Here is a 12,169-nt window from a genome sequence, read left to right as displayed (position 1 = left end):
AAGTTTTTTCCTTCTTGAATCAGTTTTGGAAATTGACACTTCTCAACATACATCAACACCTGATAATCTCTGCAATTGGATTACATTCAAGTATTGATAACAATACTCAGTAGAGGCTATAGGCATATGAACATTTTAAAGGGATGGTGTAGCTTAGTGTCCACTAATGCCCGACTTCCTGGAGTTCATCTATGTTCTAGGTATGTGACCCTGAGGAAGCTTTAATTTCCTCAACTATGAAATACAGAAGGAAGGAGAGGGGATCTACTTCACAGGCAGGATTTTAAATGTTAGGTAGTTAAATGCTTAGTGTAGTATAGGGCATTAGGCAGGCATTATCTAATGTGAATGCTTTATTACTTCATTTTATATTATTTCATTTTATTGGTGCTGGAGATTGGACCTAAGGCTTTATGTAGTCTAAGCACATACTCTACCACTGAGCTATATCCCCAGCTCTTCACTGAAAATTCTTAGGTTTAGCTGGGCACAGGTGGTTCATGACTATAATCTTAGCTACTTCAGAGGTTGAGAATCACAATTCAAAGCTAGCCCAGGCAGGAAAATCACAATACTCTTTTCTCCCATTAAGTACCAAAAGAAAACAAAAACAAAAACCTGAAGCAGAGCTTCTAGTGGTAGAGCACTAACCTTGAGCAAAACAGCCAGGGACAGTGCCCAGGACTGGCATACACACACAAAAAAATTTAGGTTTAGGTGATTTTACGTTTATTTTTTTCAATTAGTTGTAAAGACTATTGATTTTTAAAAAGGAAATTCATGATGGAAAAGTTTAAAAGACAGATTCTAAAAATAACCCACAGAACACTATTTTAATCCATTCAGATCATAGCATTCTTTTTTTTTTTTTTTTTTTTGCCAGTCCTGGGACTTGAACTCAGAGCCTGGGCTCTGTTCCTGGGCCTCTTTGTGCTCAAGGCTAAAGCTCTACCACTTGAGCAACAGCGCCACTTTTGGCTTTTTCTGTGTATGTGGTGCTGAGGAATTGAACCCAGGGCTTCATGCATGCTAGGCAAGCACTCTACCACTAAGCCACATTGCCAGCCCTAGCTCATAGCATTCAGTAACTGTCAAACTCCACCCATCCTCTACACTGAGGGAACAACTGGCTGGGGTCATGGGGAGGAAGAATGAGAGAAAAGCAAGGCCAACCCCTTGCCCTCAGAGCTCTTCTCCAGGCTGTTAACAACAGATGGGAAACCATCTCAAATGATAGAAAGGGTCTGCACCTAAACATCGCACTAAAGATGCCCATCTCATCAGTCAGAAAACTGCGGGGGTGACTGTCTTCTGCTTCACATACCTGAGGTTCCCCAGAGATGTCGATGCAGCTGGTTCTATTTTCAATACACGCTTTTACTACAGGTTCGCCAAAAAATCGATACTAGGGAAATAGAGAAAAACAGCAGGTTACTCTCACTCTGCACTTACTTGAATCACCACTTAATCTTGGAAGTATCTCTTGTTATCAAGAAATAATGTTAATCAATTAGCCTAACAGTAAGCTGAGGATGCGACCGGCAGCACTGAGCCTCCTCCTCCCGGTGAGTTAGTAAGCACAAGGGAATTTCGGAGGAATGAAGGCCTAAAGCTAAGGGAAAACAAAACAGGAAGTTTATACAAGAAATTCAGAGGGCTAAATTTTCAAAAGTATTTTCCAGGAAAGGAAAATCCAAATAAAGTGTACAAGACTTAGGAAAACACAAGGTGGCTGAGCAGAAATTGGCAAGAGATGAGTCTAGAAGGAAATGCTGAGGCCAGGTCATAAAGGACCAGGAGAGCCATGCTGCGAAGTCTCAAGGTTAAATATGCTTCAGGAGGTTGAGGGACTTGGTTTTAATGATAAAAAAAAAAATTGCCTTAAGCCAATTGCTAGTGGCTCACACCTTTAATCCTAGCTACTCAGGAGGCTGAGATCTGAGGATCACTGTTCAAAGCCAGCTTGGGCAAGAAAGTCCATGAGACTCTTACCTCCAATTAACCACTAGAAAACCAGAAGTGGTGATGTGGCTCAACATGGTAGAGTGCTAGCCTTGAGCAAAAAGAACTCAGAGATAGGGCCCAGGCCCTGAGTTCAAGTACCATGACTAGCACACTGGCACTGTCTTATGTCTCTTGGCCATGAGCCCTCTTCCTTCCTGTACCTGATATAGCTACACATTGCACCTGTCTGTCCTTGGTCACTAATGAGAGATGATCGGCTCTTGGAGTCAAGCCTTCTGTGGAGGTCTGTGGGCAGAGACCTCAGGAAAGGCGGCCTTCTAGGAGCAGGATGCAGAATGGTAGGTTTAAAAAGAGCAACTTAGACTTCTGTGAGAAATGCTGGGAAACCTCTTACAACATTTGCAGTTAGGTGGATAGATTGTGTCAGAGTTTAATATTAATATAGTGTTGTTTTTTTTTGAAGCAAGGAAAGCCATAGAATGGTAAAACTGTACATTTCTCATTTTGATGTGTCTGCATATCAATAGGACCAAATAAAAACCGGTACCTATTATACATTTGTTGAGAGTCTTAAATTTCACTAGATTACTAGGGATAGGACATTTTAAACCTGATGGGGTATAGGACTTAAACCACAGATATATTATTCTGCCTGTAGAATTAGAAGGGAAGGGCTGGGAATATGGCCTAGTGGCAAGAGTGCTTGCCTCGCATACATGAAGCCCTGGTTTGTTGCTCAAACTAAAATCAAATTAAATTGTTACTGTCTACTAGGTAATAAATTGTAAAAGCAACATGCTCAACCTTGGTGAAGATAAGGGTAAAAAGCACTTCTGCTTTTCTCATTCCTGCAGCCAAAGGTGGAACAAAATAAAAGCCAGGCAAGAGCAGGTGGCCCTGAATCAAAGCTCTATTACACTCTCTCTCTCTGAAAAAAAAAACACAACCAACCAAACAACAACAACAAATACACACAAAAAATTCCGGGAGTAACAGCACATCCTTCACTGGGTTGTTCTGATAAAGTGAGAAAGGGGTGAGCTAAGTAGTTCAGTACAGACACACATTACCCCACGCACAACAGAGTTCCCAGGTCGGAAAGGTGGAAGCTGTCTTGCAATCTATCTCCCTTGTAGATCAGCACATTGCCCAATCAGTCACCTAAAAAGAGGTCCAGTCACTTCTCACCTAATCTTCTACAAAGAGCCCAAATTGGTTTTACTGAAACCACTCTTGTCCCATTTGTGGAAATATCAAACTTACTTTAAAAAAAAAAAAAAAGGCTGTCAGTTTTTCTTCTGCTATGACTATTTCCACTCAAAATGCTTCCTGATCTATCCAGGGTGTACATTGTTACATCAAGCTTCTCAGCATGTCACCACGATCTCCATCATCATGTCCCAGCAGTTCTAAGCATTCTGCCTTCCATTACTGAGCTGCTGTTCACACCCAGCTGTTGGCTCTCATCACCTAGGATACCCTACCCACACCTATCTGGCTAACTCCCAACTCCTCAAATATCAGCAAGCTACAGGAAAGCCTTCATGGGCTTTGCAAAATCCTAGTGGCTCCTTAAGGAGATAGGAAGCAACTTCCTGCTTGCCACAGAACTCTCATTTCTTTCAATGTACTGTCCTACTCTGCCCACTCTACACTGTGTAAGCTGAGGCTGACCTTGGCCCTGTGACTTACCCCTACTTTACTATTCAGTGACTTTTGTCTTCAGTTAGTATACTAGGGTTTTATGTGATACATGGAGAGAGTCAGAGTCCAATCCTTGATCTCAGAGCAGACAGTTCTGTCCTGGGAAGCCATTTAGCTTAGAGATCAGGATTGTAATCACAGGAACTGAATGCATGGCTGCTCAAGTGGCAGGGCGTCAGCCTTTAGAAGAAGCCAAGCAAGAGCCAAAGCCCCAAGTTCAAGCTCTAGTACCAATGCACATGCGCACACAGAGTTGAAGTTCTGATCTCAAGGCTCCATGTTCCAGCCCAGTGGCTCTCAGGTGGGTGTGCCTCTCCCGACGGCACATAAAATGACCCACTGACTGTGGCAGTAAATGAGTGTTTTATTGATGCTCATCTTTATAAGAAGCACAAAGAAGTACTTTTTTCCAGTTAATATATGGACTGGCTAAAGCATATCCATGGGCCACGTCACGTGATCAAGTGCTGAGCACAGGATGGGATGAGGGAAAGTTCCACAACACAAAGAGGGGCCATAGACAGCCTCATTCTTTCAGTCGCATTCGAAATGTTGCTACCTAATGCTTGCTTACACTTGCTCAACAGAGCAGTTTCTAAGGTGTCAGCTCCAAAGCCTTGGGTATTTATTAGAGAAGGATAAAAGATCGAGCAGAGGCTGCTCAACCTGCAATCATAGCTTCGGGCTGGGATCTGAGATCTGTATGATTTTGAGGTTTAGGGCCAGTCCAAGTTAGAAAAGTTCATGAGATCAAATTTCCAAAATAACTAGCTTCCAGCTGGGCTGGAAACATAGCTAAAGTAGGAGAGCCCTAAGTAAGTGAGAGCCCCAGACCAAATCCCAGAACTGCCTGTCCCACCAAAACAGACAACAGTCAGATGAAGCAGGTAGACAAGGAAGACTCGGAGAAAGAGAGAAGCTAGAAACCAAGTAAGAAAAAGAGCAAGCGACTGCATGGGACGCTGGCAGGCTTAAAAAGAGGCCCAGCCTTCAAGACTGGATGTGACACATGGGACCAGGCAGAATGTTTGCCTGGCGAGAGGACAAAAGCCCGACAGGAACCAAGTTGACTAAGATAGACTAGGCAAGAAAGTAGACACAATGAGTAAGCAAAGTCCCCCAAGGAGCTTTGCTTTAAACGAGGCATATATGGGGCTGGGAATATGGCCTAGTGGTAAAGTGCTCGCCTCGTATACCTGAAGCCCTGGGTTCGATTCCTCAGCACCACATACACAGAAAAAAGCCAGAAGTAGCACTGTGGCTCAAGAGGTAGAGTGCTAGCCTTGAGCAAAAAGAAGCCAGGGACAGTGCTCAGGCCCTGAGTCCATGCCCCAGGACTGGCAGCAAAAAACAAAACAAATAAACAAAAATAAAAGAGGCATATATGAAATCGTAAGAAATAACTTTAAGATAGGAGAGGTAATCGCACCATAAATGCATGTGGAGCTTGAACTCAGGACATGTGTACTTTTAGATTTTGTGTTCAAGGCCAGTGTTCTGCCACTTGAGCCACAGCTCTACTTCTGGTTTTTTCGGTGGTTATTTGAAGATAGAATCTCATAGACTTTCTTTCCAGGGCTGGCTTCAAATGGAAATCCTCAGATCAGCCTCCTGAGTAGCTAGGATTACAGGTGTGAGCCACTGGCATCCAGTTCACTTATTTAGTCTAAGTGCTAGTGGCTCATGCCTGTAATCTTAGCTGAGACCTAAAGGACCACAGTTGGAAGCTAGCCAGGCAGAAAAGTCCTTGAGACTCCACCTTCAATTAACAAGAAAAAGGGCTGGGAATATGGCCTAGTGGCAGAGTGCTCGCCTCACATACATGAAGCCCTGGGTTCAATTCCTCAGCACCACATATGTAGAAAAAGCCAGAAGTGGCGCTGTGGCTTAAGACCTAGAGTGCTAGCCTTGAGCAAAAAGAAGCCAGGGACAGTGCTCAAGCTCTGAGTTTCAAGACCCAGGACTGCCTCCCCCCCCAAAAAAAAGAAAAATGGCAGGCTAGAGGAGTGGCTCAAGTGGCAAAGCTCATCATGAGCAAGAAAGCTGAGTAAAAGGTTGAGACTGGTCTGGGAAGGTGGCTTAGCGGTGACGCGTTTGCCTAGCATGCACAAAGCCCTGGGTCTGATTCCTCAGCACTACATAAATAGAAAAAACACAAAAGAGGCGCTGTGGCTTAAGACCTAGAGTGCTAGCCTTGAGCAAAAAGAAGCCAGGGACAGTGCTCAGGCCCTGAGTTCAAGCCCCAGGACTGGCAAAAAAAAAAAAAAAAGGTTGAGATTCTGAGTTCAAGACCTGGTGCTGGCACTCACAAAAAAAGGCATGGCTCATTGGTAGGAGTACCTGCTTAGTAAACATGAAGTCCTAAGTTCAAATCAAAGGAGAGGACAGGGGAGAAAAAGGGAGGAGAAGATATTTTAAAACTACAGAGCCCCAACATGCTTGTAATCATTTATTTGAGGCAAGACCAGTTGGTATAGGAAGCATTTCTGGCCATCCATGCCAGCTGCTCATGGGCAGGTGAAGAATTAGTTCAAATAACCCGAGCTTTAGGGTTTTTCTGGAGTACTGAGGTCAGCAGACAAATGAAGGTGTATATTACAGTGACTACAGCACAGGACTTAGTGGATAGAATCTAAGTTGAGAATAAGATAACTCGCATTAAACATTTAAAATGTGTTTATTGAATAATATAAAAATCTTTTTAATTTTGAAAGTATTAACATTTTAGATGCTTAGTTTTCGAATGTCTTACCAACTGTGATAGTTTCTTCTCATCAGTAAGCAGATATCAACCTGTCATAGGCCAGAAGCCTAGCACAAGTCATCCCTGGTATATCTTTCCTATCTGGCACCAGAGTAAAAGCTAATTTTTCAAAAACTACACTCTAAACACAACCACTTCTCTCTTGTTTTCCCCCCAGGTGCTACAGCTCAAGCTAATTGCTATTTTGAGATATGCCTGACTCAGTCTCCACAGTGCTGAGATTAAGGGTGTGCACCAACTCACCCAGCTTACATTGCCACAGCCGCCGCCTCTACTGCTACTACCTCTTTTTTGCCAGTCCTGGGCCTTGAACTCAGGGCCTGAGCACTGTCCCTGGCTTCTTTTTGCTCAAGGCTAGCACTCTACCACTTGTGCCACAGCGCCACCTCTGGCCGTTTTCTATATATATGGTGCTGGGGAATCGAACCCAGGGCTTTGTGTATACGAGGCCAGCATTCTGGCAACTAGGCCACATTCCCAGCTCTACTGCTACTACGTTTGTGTGTGTTTGCCAGGAACGTTCCACTGTTCGCGTTATTATTTATTGTTCTTCTTAGAAGCCAAAGAACTTCAGATTATACCAGATCAAATCCCAATCTTAACTGTAGCCTAAAAGACGCTACACAGCTACCTCTTGGACACCCTCAATCTAACATTCCAGCTCTCTGCCCAGTTTCCAGGCCTGGCCATGTGCCTTTCTTTTTTTGTTTTGTTGCCGCCAGTCCTGGGGCTTGAACTCAGGGCCTGAGCACTGTCCCTGGCTTCTTTTTGCTCAAGGCTAGCACTCTGCCACTTGAGCCACAGCGCCACTTCTGGCCGTTTTCTGTATATGTGGTGCTGGGGAATCGAACCCAGGGACTCATGTATACGAGGCAAGCTCTCTTGCCACTAGGCCATATCCCCAGCCACCTCATACTATTACAATCTTTTATTTTATTTTGTCTGCTCCCAAAGAATATAAATCCAAAAAAGAGTTCCTGTTTTGCTCACCACAGTGCACACCAATTGCTTATCACAGTTGCATTTTACAGAGTAAAGCATTCACTAAGCATGTACTGAATACACAAAGAATCCCTTTTCAAGTTTCTACTTTTTATGTTGTGTGTGTGTGTATGTGTGTGAGAGAGAGAGAAAGAGAGAGAGAGAGAGAGAGAGAGAGAGAGAGAGAGAGAGAGAGAGAGAGAGAGAGAGAGAGAGTTGGGATCCTAGGCATTGTCCTAAGCTTTTTTGTTTTCAAGGCTAGTATTTTACCACTTTGAGTCACAACTTTATTTCTAGCCTTCTTGTGATTAACTAGATGTAAGAGTCTCACCGACTTTCCTGTGTGGACTGGCTTTTTTTTTTTTTTTTTGCCAGTCCTAGGCCTTGGACTCAGGGCCTGAGCACTGTCCCTGGCTTCTTTTTGCTCAAGGCTAGCACTCTGCCACTTGAGCCACAGCGCCACTTCTGGCCGTTTTCTATATATGTGGTGCTGAGGAATTGAACCCAGGGCTTCAAGTATACGAGGTGAGCACTCTTGCCATTAGGCCATATTCCTAGCCCTGTGGACTAGCTTTGAACTATGATTCTCAGATGTCAGTCTCCTGAGTAGCTAGGATTATAGGGGTGAGCCACCAGTGCCCGACTGTTATTTACATTTTGTATAATACAAGAATATAAGCTGGGCAGCGGTGCTCATGTCTGCAATCCTAGTGTCTCAGGAGGCTGAGATCTGAGGACTGCGGTTCAAAGTTGGCCCAGGCAGAAAAGTCTGGTGAGACACTTTTTTTTTTGCCAGTCCTGGGGCTTGAACTCAGGGCCTGAGCACTGTCCCTGGCTTCTTTTTGCTCAAGGCTAGCACTCTACCACCTGAGCCACAGCGCCACTTCTGGCTGTTTTCTATATATGTGGTGCTGAGGAATCAAACCTAGGGCTTCATGTATATGAGGTAAGCTCTCTTGCCACTAGGCCATATTCCCAGCCCCCGTGAGACTGTTATCTCCAATTAGACACTCAAAAACTGGAAGTGGTGCTATGGGTCAAATGGTAGAGCACTAGGCTCGAGCACAAAGTAGTTCGGGGACAGTTTCCAGGTCCTTAGTTCAAGCCCCACAACCACCACTAACAACAAAAGAATATAGGGATACATAAATAAATTGAAAGTATAAGCTCCTTTTTTTTTTTACAGTTTTAAAAAAAAAGGTCTGTCTTCACAGCTCTTGATGCCCTGAATAGTGCCACAAAAAGCCTGTCATTTCTCTCTCAGGGAAGAACTGCCCATATGGGATCAACCAGTTCTTCTGTCCTCTGCCTCGATGCTCTAGGAGATAAAATGTCAGCTTTTGCTACAAATGAATGGATTGCTTGTTCTGCTACAAAGAAGGGCTGATTACTTACAGGTCCTACGCAGTTGAGGACAAGTGTTGTCTGTTTAGCCATTTCATCAAGTGAGGCTGAATTAGTGATGTCACAAACTATTATTCCAACTTCAGATGGTAGTGTCGGTCTTCCTAAGATAAAATACAAGTCACTTAAAGCAAATCCAAGTGGAATATTACATTTTCCATATCTCCTTTCATATCAATCAGTGATATCAAAATCAACAAATAAGAAAGGCATGGTTATGAGGAAAGTGGAGCTGCTTAACTATGGGGTACTAAAAAACCAACCATTAAAAAAGCAACAGAGAAATAACCCTGCAATATGACACTCTTACAGTCTATCTTAGATACCAAGTAGGTGTTTTGTCCCTAGTTCCTGTCCAAAGTGAACATATGGGGGTGGTGGAGGAAGTAAATTGTTAAAAGCCTCCAATAAGAACATAAGAAGACTCTGAAGTGAATCCACTCTCAAGTATTAAGGTCTGTATAAAATCATTCAGGCTCATAAGGAGATAAATAGAACTGACCCGGTATAGCAATGACGGTGTTTACATGTGAAGGTAGGTTTTACACCATCATTGGATTTGGGCAATATAAATAGCAGAGAGCTGGCCATACCTGGGACCCATTGAGTAGGAAAAAGAAATGGAAACACATATTTTAAAAAGTAATGTTGAGGGAGCTGGGAATATGGCCTGGTGGCAAGAGTGCTTGCCTCATATACATGAAACCCTGGGTTTGATTCCTCAGCACCACATAAACAGAAAAAGCCAGAAGTGGTGCTGTGGCTCAAGTGGCAGAGTGCTAGCCTTGAGCAAAAAGAAGCCAGGGACAGTGCTCAGGCCCTGAGTCCAAGCCCCAGGACTGGCAAAAACCCAAAAATAATGTTGCCTTTTGCATAAATAAAAGCCACAGAGCTCAAGGTTCTACACACTGGCAGAAGCAGTGTGGCAGGAGTCCAGCCTGCCTGCTCCCTTTATCTAACACCAACAAAAGACTCCACAGATCCTCTATAAGCAGGGCCTTGTGTGGACTTGAAGATTAAGCAAGAGTGTAAATGCCCAGGACACTGACAGGCTGATTCGTGTGTAGAGGGTGTCTGGCGTGGAGTCCTAAGTTAGGTGTTGTCTACCCCAACCTAGAAGGTAGGGTCTGAGTGTGTCTTTTCCTTCCCCTTTATTTGTCTATTCACAGCACTTAGGATGATGCTAACATGGAAAAGAACACTGAAAGAAGTCCAATGTCCAAGCCAGACACATAAGAAGCAAAAAGAAAAAAAATTCTACAAGCAAAAACTACATTTTAAAAATATATACAAGAGGGCTGCAACTGTGGCTAATAGTTGTATGCTTAGCATACAGAGACCCAGCTGGGCACCTGTGGCTCATGCATGTAATCCTAGTTACTCACAGGACTGGGTTCAAAGCTAGCCCAGGCAGGAAAGTTCACTGACTCTTTATTTCTAAGCAAGCACAAAAAAGCTGGAAGTGGAGATGTGGCTCAACTGGTAGAATGCTGGCTCTGAGCAAAAGAGCTCTAGGACAGTGCCCAGGCCCTGAATTCAAGGTCCAGTACTTGCACAAAAGAAAAACAAAAACATGCAGAGACCCTGAGTTCAACCCCCAGCATCAAAATAAACAAAAGTCAAGTATCGAAATCCAGTCTTTAAAGCTTTAGGGCTTCCTCTCCCTCAAACACACGGGAAGGCACCAAAGCAAATTACGAAGGACCCCGGGCAGTCCATGAGGTCCCTGGAGACCAGGAGGCAGGGAGAAGGAACCACCAAGTCTTGGAATATTTCACAGAGGATTCAGCATTCTGAGTGGTGGAGGCATTTTAAATGTTTTCTTTCTGTAATTTTCAAGAGGAACAAGGCTGGGTGAGTGAGCCCTGTACTTTCTGGGTGCACAGGGGTATGGAGTGAGGTTCTGAGGGGGCAGAGATGGATGGAGTAGGACTGGTCAGGGGGCAGGAAGGTGAGGCCTGCTTCGGGGAGCAGGGCTAGGGGTGCAGGGCTAAGGATGCAGGCTGTAAGAGCTAGGGGCACAAAGACTGGAGGGCTAGGGAGCCAGAGGGAGGGGTGTGAGCAGAAAGGCAGACTGGAGGACTGGGACAGGGGGTGGGGTGGAGGGGAGGGCCAGGGATGCAGGATGGGCTGGGGGAGCAGGAATGGAGAGTACAGAGCTCAAGGCTGGGGAGCATGGGTTCGTGGGCCTGAGGGGGCACAGGTCCTGGGTTAAGAGGTCTGGAGGCACGGGTTGGGGGTGCAGGGCCAGGGGTGGCAGTGAGACAGGGCCATGGGGGGCAGGCCTGAGGCGCAGGGCTGGGGAGGAAGGGGGGAGGGGGAGACAGGCCTGAGGCACAGGGCTGGGGAGGACAGGTGGGGAGGGGGAGACAGGCCCGGGGCACAGGGCCGGGGAGGACAGGTGGGGGGCAGGCCCGGGGCCTAGGGCTGGGGAGGACAGGTGGGGGCAGGCCTGGGGCGCAGGGCTGGGGAGGACAGGTGGAGGGGGGCAGGCCCGGGGCTCAGGGCCTGGAGGACAGGTGGGGGGGGCAGGCCCGGGGCCTAGGGTCGGGAGGACAGGTGGAGGGGGGCAGGCCCGGGGCCTAGGGTCAGGAGGACAGGTGGAGGGGGGCAGGCCCGGGGCCTAGGGTCAGGAGGACAGGTGGAGGGGGGCAGGCCCGGGGCCTAGGGTTGGGAGGACAGGTGGAGGGGGACAGGCCCGGGGCTCAGGGCCTGGAGGACAGGTGGAGGGGGACAGGCCCGGGGCTCAGGGCCTGGAGGACAGGTGGGGGAGGGCAGTCCCGGGGCCTAGGGTCAGGAGGACAGGTGGAGGGGGGCAGGCCCGGGGCTCAGGGTCAGGAGGACAGGTGGAGGGGGGCAGGCCCGGGGCTCAGGGTCGGGAGGACAGGTGTGGGGGGGCAGGCCCGGGGCCTAGTGTCAGGAGGACAGGTGGAGGGGGGCAGGCCCGGGGCCTAGGTTTGGGAGGACAGGTGGAGGGGGACAGGCCCGGGGCCTAGGGTCGGGAGGACAGGTGGAGGGGGACAGGCCCGGGGCCTAGGGTTGGGAGGACAGGTGGAGGGGGACAGGCCCGGGGCCTAGGGTCGGCAGGACAGGTGGGGAGGGCAGTCCCGGGGCTCAGGGCCCGGAGGACAGGTGGGGGGGGGCAGGCCCGGGGCTCAGGGTGGGGAGGACAGGTGGGTAGGGCAGGCCCGGGGCGCAGGGCCGGGAGGACAGGTGGGGAGGGCAGGCCCGGGGCGCAGGGCCGGGAGGACAGGCGGGGGGGGCAGGCCCGGGGCCTAGGGTCGGGAGGACAGGTGGGGAGGGCAGGCCCGGGGCGCAGGGCCGGGAGGACAGGCGGGGGGGGGGGGGGCA

The 12,169-nt window shown here is 47.5% G+C and overlaps 1 protein-coding gene across 1 annotated transcript in view; it reads right to left on the bottom strand.

The window, feature by feature from the left end:
- The window catches only part of Sccpdh (saccharopine dehydrogenase (putative)), a 31,988-nt gene that overhangs the window by 19,460 nt on the left and 359 nt on the right, over positions 1-12,169 (bottom strand). The window contains exons 2-3 of the mRNA XM_048357518.1: positions 8,810-8,922; positions 1,325-1,405 (exon numbers count right to left, since the gene is read on the bottom strand). Of these exons, the coding sequence (XP_048213475.1) occupies positions 1,325-1,405; positions 8,810-8,922 (194 nt within the window). The remainder of the gene's footprint in view (positions 1-1,324; positions 1,406-8,809; positions 8,923-12,169) is intronic.

The sequence above is a fragment of the Perognathus longimembris genome, chromosome 11 (genome assembly GCF_023159225.1).
Source record: "Perognathus longimembris pacificus isolate PPM17 chromosome 11, ASM2315922v1, whole genome shotgun sequence".
NCBI classification, from domain to species: domain Eukaryota; kingdom Metazoa; phylum Chordata; class Mammalia; order Rodentia; family Heteromyidae; genus Perognathus; species Perognathus longimembris.
The sequence above is the reverse complement of the archived record's forward strand: the minus strand, read 5'-3'. Positions and strand labels throughout refer to the sequence as shown.